Source organism: Marmota monax, unplaced genomic scaffold (assembly GCF_021218885.2).
Source record: "Marmota monax isolate L192 unplaced genomic scaffold, Marmota_monax_Labrador192_F-V1.1 WCK01_AAM20220418_F8-fsc00044, whole genome shotgun sequence".
In the NCBI taxonomy this organism is placed as follows: Eukaryota; Metazoa; Chordata; class Mammalia; order Rodentia; family Sciuridae; genus Marmota; species Marmota monax.
The window spans coordinates 16,191,239-16,208,096 of NW_026695198.1; the positions used below are offsets into that span (position 1 = coordinate 16,191,239).

General features: G+C 36.2%; 2 protein-coding genes across 9 annotated transcripts in view; one reads left to right on the forward strand and one right to left on the reverse strand.

The window, feature by feature from the left end:
- Nucleotides 1-12,597, forward strand: part of Pde7a (phosphodiesterase 7A) — a 112,130-nt gene extending 99,533 nt beyond the window's left edge. For 2 of the 6 annotated variants that reach the window (XM_046428509.2, XM_046428510.2), the window contains exons 10-13: nucleotides 256-400; nucleotides 1,365-1,461; nucleotides 2,229-2,309; nucleotides 5,528-7,353. In XM_046428509.2, the coding sequence (XP_046284465.1) occupies nucleotides 256-400; nucleotides 1,365-1,461; nucleotides 2,229-2,309; nucleotides 5,528-5,733 (529 nt within the window). In that variant the 3' untranslated portion in view covers nucleotides 5,734-7,353. Of the gene's footprint in view, nucleotides 1-255; nucleotides 401-1,364; nucleotides 1,462-2,228; nucleotides 2,310-5,527; nucleotides 7,354-8,388 lie in introns of those variants that run through there. The other 4 variants (XR_006848244.2, XR_006848245.2, XR_006848242.2 and 1 more) reach the window with 4 other exon arrangements.
- Nucleotides 12,598-14,028: 1,431 nt separating this feature from the next.
- The window catches only part of Mtfr1 (mitochondrial fission regulator 1), a 52,243-nt gene continuing 49,413 nt past the window's right edge, over nucleotides 14,029-16,858 (reverse strand). For all 3 annotated transcript variants that reach the window (XM_046428491.2, XM_046428489.2, XM_046428488.2), the window contains exons 7-8: nucleotides 16,627-16,795; nucleotides 14,029-15,671 (exon numbers count right to left, since the gene is read on the reverse strand). In XM_046428491.2, coding sequence (XP_046284447.1) covers nucleotides 15,603-15,671; nucleotides 16,627-16,795 — 238 coding nt within the window. In that variant the 3' untranslated portion in view covers nucleotides 14,029-15,602. The remainder of the gene's footprint in view (nucleotides 15,672-16,626; nucleotides 16,796-16,858) is intronic.

Sequence of the window (16,858 nt, forward strand, 5' to 3'; positions counted from 1 at the left end):
CAAAAACAAAGGCACTTTTTTGGACTGTTTATATGTTGGCATTTTCTTACAAACTCCCTTGGTTTTAGTTTTGATTGTTTTAATAGTCTTTAAATGAATTTTTTAAAATACATTTTTTTTTGTAGATAAAATTTTTAAGTTGGATGACAGTTTGAATATCGTAGGGCTCTGTAAAGCTTTGCTTAAGGGGAAAAATCAAGAATAATTATTTAACTAAAAGTCTTATACTTTCTTCTTATATTTATTTAATTACAGGCAACAAATGGAGACTCAGATAGGTGCTTTGATACTGGCCACAGATATCAGTCGTCAGAACGAGTACCTGTCATTGTTTAGGTCCCATTTGGATAGAGGTGACTTGTGCCTAGAAGATGCCAGACATAGGCATTTGGTTTTACAGGTAAAATGAGGGTTGGAAAGGTTCTATTTCTAGGGTAAATTACGTTACTATTAGAATAAAAATAAAATATTCTAGAATGTTTTTTCAGGGTAGTTAATCTGGAGAGACACCTAAGGTGTTTCCTTAGTCAGTATACACTTTCCAGAAAAGCACTGGCAGATCTGCTGCCTGGAAAGGCACCATGAGCCTGGTGTTTTGTTTTGTTTTTAAGTTGTAGATGGACACAATACCTTTATTTTATTTGTTTATATTTTTATGTAGCACTGGGGATCGAACCTAGTGCTTCATGCATGCTAGGCAAGTGCTCTACCATGGAGCCACAACCATGGCCCCCGAGCCTGGTGTTTTTATACTCAAGAATTCTGATGAGAAGAAAATGTCTGCAAGATCAGAATACCATGATCAAATTATGTTGTGGACATGTACAAATATGGCATAATTAATTCTGCTATTATGTATAATTATAATGTGCCATTGAAAAATAACAACAAAACCAACAACAACAAAATATATATATATATATTTTTCTTTACTTTTTTCTTTTTAGCTTGTTCTAGGGATTGAACCCAGCATCTGATGCATATTAAACTTTAACATGTTGTACAATTGAGCTATACTCTAGCTCTTTTTCTTTTTCTCTTCTATTCTTTTCTTTTTCTTTTTTTTTTTTTTTTTGCTACTTGGGATTGGACCCAGGGCAATTTTACTACTGAGCTACATTGCCAGCTCTTTTTATATTTTATTTGAGAGAGGGTCTCGCTAAGTTTCTAAGGCTGGCCTTGAATTTGTAATCCTCCTGCCTCAGCCTTCCAAATCACTGGGATTCCAGGCACATGTCACCCAACCTGGCCTCTTTTTCTTTTTTAAGTGTTCTTTTTCCCATTGTTAGGGTATGTTTAAACTTAGTACAATTGAGATCTTATGTTTTTTTTTCTCACCACAAATTTAACATTTTGTTTGCTAGATGGCTTTGAAATGTGCTGATATCTGTAACCCTTGTCGGACCTGGGAATTAAGCAAACAATGGAGTGAAAAAGTAACAGAAGAATTCTTCCACCAAGGCAAGTTATAGTATTGACTAATAAATTATTCAGTCCATGTTTTAGCATTGCATGAACAAAATAAGAACTCAGCATTTATAAGAGCCTCTTGATATTTTTAACAATAATTCATAGATGTGTATACAGCCAGTATAATGTGCACATAGTGCAAATTGAGCATCTGTTTTGAAAATTAGTAGTCTTCTTTTGGAATTATCATATATACATATATTTATGCATTTATGAATATACATAGTGTAGGCTGGAAATTTTATTGTACAGAAAGATTTCTCTGAATTTGCTCCATCCCTTATTGTATGTGGAAGGCATGTCCGTGTAAACATGTAAGACTTTTTTTTGTTGTTGAATGTGATTCAAAGTCAGAGCCCAGGGGTCTCCATTTTATGCAGCACCCTTTTAAAAACTAAATTTTAAACTAAAATGCTGATAGAATTATAGTCTTAGGGTACATTAGTAAAGGTTTTCTACTTCTTTCATTTAAATATCAACCCAGCAACCATTTCTATGTATGAATAACTTAAAGTTCAAAAAATAATCAAGCTGTCTCCCTCCCTGGAGATGGCCTGCATTATCCCTTTAATGTGCCTTTTCTTTCCTAAATAAACCTCTGTCTAAAAGAAAAAAAAAAGAAAAGGAAACTAATTGAGAAGTTGTCCTCATGAAGGTTAAATATATTTTTCTAAGGTACTTATAGGAATGATGCAGACATTAATTATATATTTAGCCAATAGATGTGTTCCATCTTAATAATTCCTTTTAATTTTTAGGAGATATAGAAAAAAAGTATCATTTGAGTGTGAGTCCACTTTGTGATCGTCAGACTGAATCTATTGCCAACATCCAGATTGGTAACTATATACATTTAAATATAGCTGGTTTGAAAAAATGTCATTTTAATTTTGTCAAGAAGAGAAATTATTCAAAATATATAATCTATATTGAAATTGTGCTCATTTCTAGTTTTTAAAATAATTTAAGAAATCTTATTCTTGTTTTCTCTTGTTAGGACTCTTTCACCCTCTGTGCCCTTCCATTCTTTGTTGTCTGCATCCCATGACTCCTTTTTCTTGAAGACCCAGCTCACATGATGCCTCCTCCAGCATGTGCTTTTCACTCTGCAGGCAATGTTAGGTGGTCCTCTTCCAGGCACCAAGTGCTTACACTATTGCTCACACCTTGCCTTGCCCTTGGTTGAGTATTCCTAAAGCCTGGCACTGTACCTACACACAGGAGGCTGTGGAGAACTGTTTGTTGAATGAACTACTAACTGTAGTAGAACACAGTGAAATATTCTGTGATTGAAGCATTGTGGCTTGTAGAAGAGCAGAGGAATGATAGCCTGGCATTGAGTGTTTTGGGGTTTGGTTGTAAAGTAGGGAATGGTGGAGACAAGTAGCTCAAGAAGGTATTGAGGTAAGAATGTAATTTTTGTAGATGGTATTGATTGAGTAGGGCCTTTTGAGCATTAGGTTGAACTTCAAAAAAAAATAAGGTTTCTAGAAATTGAGAAGGTAGAACAATTCTGTGGCATAATACTGCGAAAGGAGGATCATGCTATAGAATCAGAAATTCAAAAATGTAATTATTATGTTGTAACTGTAAAGGATTCACATGTGGAAGAAAATGGGTAGTGAATGGCTTGACTGCAGAGGGACAGGTAGAGAAGCTGTGACAGAGAGTGGTCAGACCTGTAGGAGTGCATAGGGATGCGGAACCTCTGGGAAAGCCCAGACTGGCCTGGAGTGCGGAAGTTAGCAGATGGATAATACAGTTAAGAAATAGATCTGCTCTGTCTTGATTGTCAAGTAGGATAATTTTCAAATGCAAAATAATGGATGAAATATGGGCAAAAGGAAATTGAAGATGAGTGAATGAGTAGTAAACTTACTCTAGCTCTTTTAAATAAATGTCTTTTTGCCTGAGGAAATGACTCCCTATTTTAACTCATTTTCCCATTGTTCTAGATGTAGAAAAATGTATAAAAATCTTAAATATAGTACATAATTATATGACTATGTAATTTTTATTATTAATATAATATATAAGTTGTAGATTATGAGCTCCAACCTATCTTAATGCACCTGGGTCAATTTCATTGAAATACTCACAGCATTAAAAACTTGGGTCTTAATAGATTAATAGAACTTGCAAATGAGGTTAAGAAATTCACAATTTTTCTAAGAGTGCAGAAGCTAGACTCCTCAAATTGTTCATCTCGAAGTGCAGGTCTGGTCAGTGTTGGGCAGTTCTAGAATGGGTTGTCAGAGGACCAGGGATAAGATAAATGATGTGATGAGGAGAGTGGACATCTGCTGACTCCTCGCAGCCACCCTAGGAGTCGAATACTGCAAGTCCGCCATTTTCAGATAGTTTGCCCACCAATAGTTAACAAGCTGTAGGTGTAGGGCTTCAAATGGGTCTTTGTGATGTCAAATCTTAATAGTGATTACCTGGAGCCTGCTTAGGATTAGTGAGTGTGAGTCATGCGTAACAAATATAATTTTCTTTGATGTTAGTTTTGCTGAATAGTTCCTGGGTAAGAGTGAGGTATTTGGCAAAGCACCCTGTGAAATTTGTGCAGATAGAGGCAGCTGTGCTTGAAGGGTCCCAATTGACAGAGTGTACCTCTGAGAGGCAGCTGGATGCCTGTGCCCACAGCCCTGGCCTGTGTATTTTTATCTCAACCTGTTGTAACAATGGCAAGAATCACATAAAACGAATCATGTAACACCTACAATAATAAGGTTCTACATTTGGGTACAAGCCCTCAACTGTTGGTGATTTAACTGTAAAGGCCTGACTCAGCAGGACATGGTGGCTAGAGGATAGCTGCCAAAAGCTGCTCTGTTCTTGGGCTGTATTAATGACATTCTTCTCTGTTATCTCTTTCTCCTCACCATAACATAAGCTCCTTGAGGGTAGAGATGTTGTGTTTTGTTCACTACTGTATCCCCAGCCACCCTGGATGGAACAGTGCCTGCCCGACAGTAGAATCTCAGTTAATATTATGTGGAGGGAATGAATCAATAAAAGAAAGTTTATTGCAGATCATCATAACTGTTCAGTTACTATAATTATGTACACTTAAATAAATATCAACCATAAGACCATATAGGATTTTCCTAATTAAAAATAGTTTGGGATAATTCCTTTAATTTCAGTGAGATCCATCTGTGGTCCACATATTTTACTTCAAGAAAACTCTTAAATGTGAAGACTCAGAAATACTATGTACTAGTGTGCTCTGTTTATTTCTCACTTTATTAACAGGTCAGAATTTTAGGAAGATAATGTGTATGTTTTGATTTGGTTGATAAGCTATTTCCTAGGAGGCTTCTTTGGACTAAGTGAGATAGTACTTAGTATGAAATCAGATATGATGTTCAGTAGAGTATTGTATAACCTACAGATACAAACAATTCTGAAATGACTTGTTCTCCTTTTCTATGAATTAAGCTTCATCAATTATACGATTTATTTATAAAATAGGACCCTGGAGCACTTTTGGTGTTCACTGCAATAATTTTTAAAAGTTAATCTCCCCTGTTATCTTTAAGCTGATTAATTCTTCTTCTGAGTTTTAGTTCTAAAGTTAATTAGACAAATTGTTCAATTATTATCAAGAGACGTTTCTGTCCCTGAGGGGTAAAGCAGTGAGTTCACCAGTTCCAGTTCTGGCCTCGGCACCCACCTCCTGGAGGAGACACCCCATCTTGACCTCCAGTTGTCTCACTGGAACTAAACTTTGAGTTGTGTTGTCCTAGTATCCTCAGAGTCCATGTGGCCAGTGCATGTTTGCATAAGTATTAAGATGTGTTTGTTCAACTGAGAGACATAATCAGGAAAGACTTAATAATGTTTACCAGTTTACCTTTAGGTAAAGTTCCATTGAGTTTTTTAAGGAATAGATTCTTCAGAGAAGATGTGTAAATTATACATGAACACACATATTTAGAATTTTTGAAAAGATTTGGGTAGTATTGGAATAGGACTTAAGAAGGTTAACGTGGTCTAGATCTCTAAATTGCGAGCATTCGTTAATAGCCGTTTTCTCTTATTTTTCAAGGTTTTATGACTTACCTAGTGGAGCCGTTATTTACAGAATGGGCCAGGTTTTCAGACACAAGGCTATCCCAGACAATGCTTGGACATGTGGGACTGAATAAGGCCAGCTGGAAGGGGCTGCAGAGAGAGCAGTCCAGCAGCGAGGATGCCGATGCCGCATTTGAGTTGAACTCAAAGTTATTACCTCAGGAAAACCGGTTATCATAACCCCTGAACCAGTGGGACAGACTGCCTCCTGGAGGCTTTTAGTAATGTGAAACGGGGTCTTGAGGTGAGAGAACTTACTCTTGACTGCCAAGGTTTCCAAGTGAATGATGCCAGCATTATTTATTTCCAAGATTTCCTAAGTTGGATCATTTGAACCCACTTTTTAATTATGAGACCTGAACATACAGCAATATGCTTTTGGCTTTTGTGTGAAACCTTGAATATGCAAAGCCCAGCAGGAGAACCCGAAAAGAGTAAAAAAAGAAGTTTCTCAGTGTGCCACGCATTTTTCAAAGCATTTACTCTTCAAACATGAAACTTGAACTGAATCTTTCAGCAGCAGTCTCTTGGAATTCAACCAGTCTGATGCAACATTGTGTATCTGTACCTTCCACTAAGTTCTCTCTGAGAAAAAGGAAATGTGAAGTGCCCAGCCTCTGCTGCCTCTGGCAAGACTCAGTGTTTACAAATCAACTCTGAAAATATTGGTTCTAAATTGCTTTGGAGCATGATTGTGAAGGAACCACTTAAAAAAAAAAATTTAAAGATCAAACTTTAGACTGCAGCTCTTCCCCCTGTTTGCCTTTTTTCTTCTTTGGATGCCACCAAAGGCTCCTGTTTGCTGTATTTTATTTCGTGCACTGGAAGCTGAGCATTTATTCCAGTGCGTTTATCATAGAGTACCGCCAAGCTTCTACTCCAGTGCTGTTTGGCAATGCAGTTTTTTTTAACTGTTAGTTTTTAATTTGGGGTGGGAGGGGAGGAACGCCAATGTCCTAGCTGTGTTATGATTCTGCAGTGAAGACATTGCATGTTGTTTTCACTACTGTACACTTGACCTGCACATGCAAGAAAAAGGTGGAATGTTTAAAACACCATAATCAGCTCAGGGTATTTGCCAATCTGAAATAAAGTGGGATGGGGAAGTGTGTCCTTCAGATCCAGGGTACTAAAGTCCCTTTCGCTGCAGTGAGTGAGAGGTATGTTGTGTGTGAATGTGTGGATGTGTGTTTGCGTGCATGTTTGTGCATGTATGACCGTGCATGTGTTATATTCATCCATGTGGGAAAGGATTGGAAATGTAAGCTTTTATTTATTATTTTAGAATGTGACATAATGAGCAGCCACACTTGGGAGAGGGGGAGGTAGGTAAGCTGTAACAGATTGCTCCAGTTGCCTTAAACTATGCACAAAGCTAAGTGACCAAACTTCTCGTTTTGATTTGAAAAAAGTGCATTGTTTTCTTGTCCCTCCCTTTGATGAAACGTTACCCTTTGATGGGCCTTTTGATGTGAACAGATGTTTTCTAGGACAAAATTTAAGGACTAATTTTAAACTTAAAACATTCCACTTTTGTAATTTGTTTTAAAATTGTTTTATGTATAGTAAGCACAACTGTAATCTAGTTTTAAGAGAAACCGGTGCTTTCTTTTAGTTCATTTGTATTTCCCTTGTTACTGTAAAAGACTGTTTATTAATTATGTTTACAGTTTGTTGCAACAGCCATTTTCTTGGGAGAAAGCTTGAGTGTAAAGCCATTTGTAAAAGGCTTTGCCATACTCATTTTAATACGTGCCTGTTGCTGTTAACTTTTGATGAATAAAAACCTATCTTTTCACATTTTTATCTTTGAGATTTACCTTATAACTCAATCCTTTGGAAATCACAATGCTAAATTACTAGGAAGCTAGGGTTAGCTGTTTAGCTCTTGGGTTCATTCATCAGATGCTAATTCAGTCAGAGCTATGTGCCAGCACCATCCTATGGGGTTATCTACTATTATCTGCACATTACTAGTGTGCATGCTGAGGCCTGGTTACATAGTTTGCTCAGAGTCTTGACTAGTAACATGGTAGAGGTCAGCTTTGATCCGGCTCTTGACTCCACAGCCTTTTGTACCCATAGTTAGGAACTGCATAAGACATTACCTCTTGGCCTTTTTAAAGGAAGGTAGTAAGAAATAGCCACTCATATTAATGTAAGGATGATACCACTGGGCCTTTCCTACATCTTCCCAGTTCTATGTTCCTTTGTTATAAGGGACATGGTGGAAACTTTAAAGTCAAACATATTTGGCATTTGTATTAAAGAGTGATTTGTCCAGTGGAAATATAATGGAAGCCACTTCAGTAATTTCCAATTTTCTAGCAGCCACATTTGAAAAAAAAAAAAAAAAAGAAGTAGATGGAATTAATAACATTTTACTCCATTATATCCAAAATATTTTATTTCAACCTATAGTCAATTTTAAAAACAATGATCTTTTTACACTTTTTAAAAAATCTAGTGTGTATTTTATACTTACTAGCACATCTAAATTCAAATTAGCCACATTTTGAGTGCCCAATCCCCACATGTGGCTAGTGGCTAACATATTGAACAGCATGAGCACAGACCTTTAAGGATAGCAGAATTTTTACCAGGGGAAGGCCAAATGGCCACTCTTACTAGTGGCATCACCTTAGCAAATTTGGTATGTCCAGGGTCTGAAAGGTCCGGAGTAGAAGCTTACAGACATTTGTCAGCACATGGAGAATAGAACTATTTCATGGCAAAATCACATTAACCAAGCTCACAGTAACTGATATTTTTTAAAACTATCAATATTTTAATTCAAAATGAGAAATGTAACTATCAATCATTCTCTCCCTTTAGGCAAATCTTCTTGAGAAGCCAAATTATGAACAGCCGGTTCACTTGGTGAGCATGGATTCTGAGCAAGGGAAGCAAGTTGCCTCATGCCTCCATCTCCTTATGGAGATAGTCCTGCTGATATTCATGTTTGTGGACCAGGGTACCCTCTTCCCCTGGAAGATGCTAGAGATTCTCTGCCAGTAGTTACTTCTCCACATTAGCTTCTGATTGGCAACTCCATTAGATGTCATTGCCTTCAACATTGTTTCAGTTGAGCTTACCTAGGCTCCGTTCTACCTGTGTGTGCTTTCTTCTGCTCTGACCAATTGTTTGTCTTATAGTTTAATACTCAAAAGATTAGCTTACAGTTTCCACATTCTCAGGGGGACACCTTGGTGTTGCTTCCATTTTCCTATCAGTGTAATAAATCCATTCAAAAGTCATGTTTTGTTATGTATATGTGGGAAACACCTTTTATAGCCCTGCTTTTTAAATGGAGCATATGTTCCTTGAACATTGAATTTTGTAGAAAATTTTGAGGATACAAATATTAAGATCACATTTTTTAAAAATAAGCAAATATGGAACAATGTAAAGTCCACATGAATTTTTAAGATAAAATAGGAGACTTTAAAGAATTGTTAAGCATGTAACAGCCCTTTCAGGCTCTTGGCCTAATACTTCACTGGTGAGGGAATCTATTCTTTATGGATTAAGGTCCTTGGAAAGCAAATCTTGACAAGTCCCAGCTTAACGACAAAAATTGGTTCCTGATCAGTATTTGTACTCACTGTAAATGTGATGGTTTGTAATGATCCTCTTTGTATAAATAGTAACAATTACATTTTATGTCCTTTGCAAACACGGGAAATATCCTTGTACCTGGTGTACAGGTTAGAGGTGCTAGTAACTCCTTCAAGATTCCAAAAAGGGTCTCTTTTTTCCACAATGCTTTCTTGGCTTTTATTAAGCTTTCTATTTTCTTAAAACTTTAAAATTTTCACATCAGAAGTTTCCAGTGTCTCCAAACATCTATAAATATTTTAATGTATAAACTTTGTTTAAATTCCCTATCAGTACCTGCTGATTGAGAAAAGACACAATTACCAATAATAACTAATATGAATTAATATTGCTTTTAAGGAAATATGCATACTAGTCCCTACAGCATCAACATACATTTAAAATATAGTAGAATAGACATGTGCAGCCACTTCCTGTCAAGGTCCTAAAGATGACCTGTCATTTCAAAAACCCTGAAGGGTCCATGGTCTAAAGGTGGGGGGTGAATTGACAAAGGGCATATAATGGGTCTGTATCTTCCTGGTTCCTCTGCTTAGCATAGGGCTGGTATAAATTGGACTATCAGTAAATATTTGTTGAACAAATTAATGTTGAATTAATGTTCCCTTTTTACCTATCAGATTATCACTAAGAGAAATTATACTGAAACTAGTCTGTTTGTGCTGAAGTCATGTGGTAAGCAATATCTGAGTTCCTGTTGTGTACAGAGCATGGCACTGAATGTAATAAAAGGGGTTTTAAAATTGAAAACCATGGTCTCTGTTCTCCAAGTGCTTGGGTGACAAAATAATGTATGAAGTGTTTATCATGTTTATCTATATCATTCAAAATGAGCAAAGTGTTGAGAATGGATGACTAATGGTGAAAATGACATCATTTCTAGTAAATCCTATGTATAGCTGTTAATATCTGAATCATTTGGCTTCCACATTTGGTTCTAAAACAGTTTTAAATATCCAATGTACTTTTAGTAAAATTCTTTTTTATCAATTACATCTTAAAATCTATACTGACACTTTTAAGTTGTCCTGAAACCAATCTTAGTCTGGTGGGTTGGCAGAGGAAGAAAAACAACCCTGTTTTTAGTATTTGATTTCTTGCTGGCTATTATTTAAGACTGAAACAAAGTGACTTAGTCTATTGTAGCTATCCATTGATCCCAGTCTCTATTAAAAGAATTCCATCTTGTATTTATCTTTAAGCTCTGCATCTAAGATTTTTTTTAACATAAAATTTGTATTTCTTCATTTATTGGGCTATATTCTCTAAAAAAAAAAAAAAATCAGGAAACAAATGATATCACAAGTCCCTTTGCCTTAGCTGAATTTTATGAAAATTACATATTTGTTTATACACACACAACATAAATTTTGAAGGAAATGCCATAAAGAAGTGCACTTGTTTTAATTTGCTCAGGTTGCTATCAAAAAGAACCATAGACGGGGTGACTTAAAAACAACAGGTATTCATTTTTCATGGCTTTGGAGGGTGGAAGTCTAAAATCAGGGTGCCAGAATGGTTGGGTTCTGGTGAAGGCCTTCTTCCTGGTTACATCCTCAGGTGGCCAAGAGAGGGCTAGCTCCCTCTTCTATAAGACCACCAATTCCATCATGAAATCTTTGCCCTGGGACCTAATTACCTCCAACGGTTCCACTCCTAATACCATCCTATTTAAAGGTTAGGTTTTCAACACAAGGATGAGGGGAGGATGTTACACGTGCACTTAATAACTAACCTTAAAGTTCCTAGGTGTAGAGCTTGGGGGTATGTCTCAGTGATAGGACACTTGCTTAGCATGTGCAAGGCCCTATGATCAATTTCCTGCACCACACACACTGTAAAAATTACTAGGTGAACTATTTTAGAAAACAACTGGGATTTCCCCTAAGAATCATCACAAGATGAGGGTTAGGTTTTTCTATTACAGGGCACAGGGACTCAGATTAAACGGGAGGAAACTGGGAGCTCTAATCATGAGGATTTATGTGGATGAAAATAATGGAGATCACTCCTAAGGCCATGCCTTAGGAAACAGAACCTGAGATGTGATCATTCTGAGACAGAGCTGCTTTCTCCCGTACTCTTGGCTACTGTTTCTCTTCCAGCTCTCTCTTTTGCAGTCTCTGTTTAAGGTAGCAGTATAACATGATTTTTAAAAAGCATTATTTCTGTAGCTTATAAGACTTGGGTTTGATTCCTTTGGTAAGTTACCATATCTTTTGAGTGATTTCCTACCCTGTAAAATGTCTTGTTTAAAAGTAAAATCATGTATTGACACTTTTGAGAGTGCTGAATCAATGCTACTATGAATATGCTTCCTAAGTCATTTCCTCAAAATCATTGCATAAAATTCCTCATAGGTATAGCTGTACCTCATTAGTATCCTTATTTAAGCTCCTGGTACTACCTACCTTGCTCTCTTAGGTTTCTTATTCAGCTTCCTGGGGAAGAATCAAATTAGAATACCTACTGAGGCTGTGTCCCTGGGCACAGTGTATGCGTTATTAGGTATTCTGCCCTGCAAAAGGGGAAGGACAAGGACCATCAATTTGAATCCCTCCCCCATTAGCTCCCATGTGCTATTCTACCCCACTTGCTAACACCAGTATTTGAAAATGACTTTCTGACAGAACTCAAGTTCTCATGCTTTTCACCTTTAAGATGATACCAGAAACTGTTTCTGGTTTCATCTTCTTTCATCTTTTGATAAAAAGCATGTCTGACCAATGAGGAGGGATGGCCATATTAGGCAACAATGATAGTGGTTCCTTGTGCCTTTGGTAAAAAACCCTTGATTTCTTTCCAAATTAAGGCTTTTCCAGTTGTGAAGAAAAAGGATGTCTGTGTGACATGCATTTGGTATGGAATAGGAAGCATTATTTGGGTTATCTTAACAACTGCTCTCTTGAGAATATCTAAATGACACTCATGTTCTACGCTAATCTTGCAGGAGTCATCTCACCTTTTCAAGAGGCTGGAGAAGCTGCCAAAGAGAAAAACGTGAGAAGTTCCAGCTGTAGGAACATTAAGTCTTTACGAAGTGAACTAAGGACAACAGTCCCCAGAGGGACCTCTGCAAGATTTCTGGGTGCTTGCTTGGTTACGCTATTTTTATTATCCTGTCTTCAAGAAAGAGTATTAAGGTCAAGGAAGAGCTAGCTTACAAGGTTTCCAAGAGAAGTCTAAGAAGAATCTTAAGAGATTCAAGACATTCGCTCAGAAGGATGAACCTATAAAACAAGAGGTCCTTGTAATGAGAGTTTGTGAGCAGTATTGCAACAGTCTTACTATGAAACCGACTGTCATTCAGCCTGGCAGTCTCAGAGCTGCTTCTGTTGGATGAACCCTGAAAGAATTTCTTGTGCCATGTTCTATTCCCAGAGAACTATTTTTGGAGAAGTTATCAGAACAATATTTTTTCCAAAGTGTTTGTCTCTGGTAACTTATTACTTCATGTCTTCCTCTTCACTCTTGAGACAAAAAGACTCATAGGAATTCTTGAGATGGCAAGAAGATGGAATATTATAGTCCTACCCCTTCCATCCCAATCTGTGCAAGTAGATGCATACAATAACACCTATTACAGGTGATGGCCCCTAGTCCTAGGAGAAGTCATCCTACTGGAAACTACAGATTTCATGTAAAATAATCTATGGTGGTAATAACTCATTTAGCCCTTTACTATTCATAGAATGTGCCCCAAATCATTATTCCATTTAATCCTCAATGAAAAGGAAAAAAAAAAAAAAAAAAAAAAAAAATATATATATATATATATATATATATATATATATATAATTTGTACACACAGTTTTAGTTGTAGATGGACACAATAACTTTATTTTATTTATGTGGTGCTGAGGATCGAACCAAGTGCCTCACACATGCTAGACAAGTGCTTTTACCACTGAGCCCCAGCCTCAGCCCATAATCCTCAATTTTTTTTTTTTGAGCTACTGAGTACAATTCCCATTTTTTTTAAAAAGGGTGTGACATGGCCAGGATCACATGAGGCTCCAAGTCCAGTGATGACTCATAATTTTTGTCTATGAGGTTCACTGGACTAGTTAAAACATTATACCAGGTTACTTACCTTTGTAAGCTTCAGCTATAAAATGTAGAGAGTTTAACTATTATTAAGTTCTGACTTCAAGGTATTATGTTGGGTGGGAGCATTGCAACTTGAATAAAGTGGGTGTGGCAAAAAGATAGGAAAACAGGTCTCACTAATCCTATACTAGGTATGGGTTTGAGAGCCTTGAAACATGGGTGCCTCCAGGGAGTGCCTTCCAGTGTCAATGCTAAGCTTTCTATTTTAGTCAGCTTTTTTTGCTGCTGCAACCAAAGATCTGACAAGAACAATTTTAGGAGGAAAACTTTATTTGGGGTTCACAGTTTCAGATGTCTCATTGCACAGATGGCCGACTCCATTGCTCTGGGCGTGAGGTGATGCAGAACATCATGGTGGAAAGGTGTGGAGAAGAAAAGAAGCTAAGGACATGGCAAACAAAAAGCGGAGAAAGAGAGAGAACAAAACAAAACTCTGCTTATCAGGCACAAAATATAAATTCTAACAGCATGCCCTCAGTGACTCTCTGCTCCAGACTACATTTACCACTCAGTTGATCCATATCAATGGATTAGTCCACTGATTGTTAAGACTCTCATAACCCAATCATTTCACCTCTAAACTTTGTTGCATTTTCTCACACATGAGCTTTTAGGGGTTAACCTTGTATCTAAACCATGACATGCCTTTTTTAAAAAAAAGTGAATGAGAAGTGATACAGTTCATTTTGAGGAGTATATTTCCACTTGAAAAATGTAGAAAGGCAGTTACTACAGAGAAGCACCATGTGCATTATAAAATAACCTTATTTATTGAAAAAGATGAAAGAAAAACATATAAGCACTGTTGTACAAGGGAAATAATAGTTGGCTTTATTTTAAAATAGTAACTTCCTTACATTGGAGCACTAGCCAAAATTCAATACTGATGCAAATATAAATTTCTTAGGAGCCCAAAATATGTGTCAAGTGGATTTTCTGAATTTCTTAAAAGGCAGAATTTTTAAATCATATCAAACAATTAGAAACAATATCTATCAACAGCATGCCACAGTTTAAACCTAAGCCAAATAACCAAACTATGTAAATTATCTCAAATAATTTTTGTTAATATTTAGGAGAACAACAAACATTTTTAATAACTTAAAGTGTATTTCTACTTATCTCCTAATCCTCCCAGGAAGTATAACTTTTCTTCACTAGATTTAAATTTTAAAAAATTCAAATATTTACTCATGGTAAGAAATTCTGGCATTAACTATTAGCTGAATTTATCACAAATAGAAAATCATGAAAGTTTATTGAGCACTTACAAATGACCACTTATAGCAAGTCCTTATAAGTCCTGGATGAGAAAGGCAGTTTTCCACTTTCTAATAACACCTAAGGATTACATTGCATAATATTAATTCATCAGAACAGCATTCTGACCAATGATAAATAATACATAGGAAAGTCATAGTCCTACTTAATAATGTTTCATTATAAATATTTTGACCAATATTAAAAAAATTTAAACTCCATTATGCTGACATCTCCAGAAGTATTATCAACTTAGCAATGAGTCATTTTTATGATGCCATTTATTAAACTGAAAATAAAGAAAGATGGCATATCTGGTTTATATTTAAATGATTTAATTCAATAATTCAATCTGTCACCACTTGAAAAGTACATTTGTTTCCTCAGCATTGGATGCAATGAGGTACAAGCAGCCGTCCTGGTTCTCAACTTCCCTCTAATGGAAAGCATATGGAATTGCAGCAGTGAACATCAACTGGTTCCTATTCAAAGCTCCACTCCAAAAATGTGAGAGAGAATCTAAGATAAAAGTTCTATTAGAGGCAAGAAGATTCTAATCTCAAATATTTTATTCCAACAACTTACATTATACCAGCTGACCCATACTGAATATTAAATGCTCACTGAAAACAAATGAAGATAATACCCTCATTGTCATTCACTGATAATTTTTTAAACTGTTTTATATCCAAATATATGTATATAAAACATTTGTACAGATAAATTAGTGTTAAGAATTTTAAAATGCACAGTAAAATCCACAAATGTCCTTTCTATGTTCTGAAATCTTTCAAATGTTTTCAAGATCGGAGGCTTCAACATCCTGGCTAAATGTGAAAACCATGTCAGAATTCAGTATGTTATAGGAGGCTCCAGAACTGACCATCTCATAAAAGCAAAACAAAGTTATGGTGCTTCCATTATTGCTTAATCCTCTAGGTTAAAAAGTACACCACTGAATACTAAAGCCAGGTATTTACTAAATAGTGTTGGATTTCTACTAGCCAAATTCAGCCCTCCCAAACCAGCTGAACCAGGAGTTTTTTTCAGCTCATTGTCCATTAGGAGTTTGAAACATTTTCAATTAAAGCCTTCATTTTTCCTGTAGACTTCAACATATGTGGCCCAAACTGGAAAAGAAAGAAAAAGAATAAAGATAGACATCAGTTCTTATAACAGTAATAATATATCCCACCCCCATCATGGATCACAGGGCTGGGTTATGTTCTGCATGAAAAACCAGGCAGATACTAGTAATGTTAAAACGTTTATGAATTAAACATTGTTATAAACACAGGACACAGCAACAGGATGAAAGACAAAGAATTAGCCAAATTTCTTTCTAGAATGGAAAACTATAATTAGCAACACCCTACTTCAGTGCAAGTTTACTTCTGAGTAAAATAAGAAGCACAAATTTTCCCTTGCAATGTCTAAATGACAGAGTTTTAAGGATACCATAATTTGATATCTGCCTCTCTGGAATAATGAATACATATTCCCATGACAATTACAAATAAAGGGAATGTAGAAATTAATACCGAAGAGCTTCTATGAAACCTGCTCCATCTCCACCTATTATACAGCACCCGTATACAACTGGGTCCACACCTCAGGTATCACCCTATTCAAAAGAGACGTGACAGGGTTCACTAAGAAAAATGATCTGGCTTTGAGTTTCTGTATCACAACATGTGCACTGCCCTAACATAAAAATTTTATTACAGTGAATTTCACTTCATTATGCTTAAAAATATAACCCTGTATGGTAAATTTAACATTAGAGATAGCTAAGCATGAGATACAGGATTAACTTTTGCTTTCTTCTTTATGCCCTTATACAAGTTTTATATTTCGAAATAAACAACTATCATTTTTATAGTAAAAAAAATTAAAAATATAAATGCTAAACACATATATTACCATTTTTCCAATTACTTTCAATCTATTTGTAGATAAGGACAGAATCCTGTGTCACATTCTATTGAATCTTGCAGAGGACTCAGATGAATGATTGGCAATGGCAGGGACTCAGTCATGGTGTGAACTGCCATGTAATAAGAAAGAATATGGGCTAATACTCACCAACGCTTTCTCTGAGGTGGCCTCTGATTCAGACTTTGGAACTCCTTTTTCAATTTCTCCTTGGCTATTGCTTCGATATCGATAAGCAAATTTCTTTTTCAGAGCTTCTGCTATGAGGGCAGCAGGATCAGTAGCATCTACTGGCTTGGGCTTTACATCTTGCTCTGACCTTAGAGAAGTGAACAGAAACCAAGGGTCAGGCTCATACACTGTCATTCCTCCGGGAAGTACT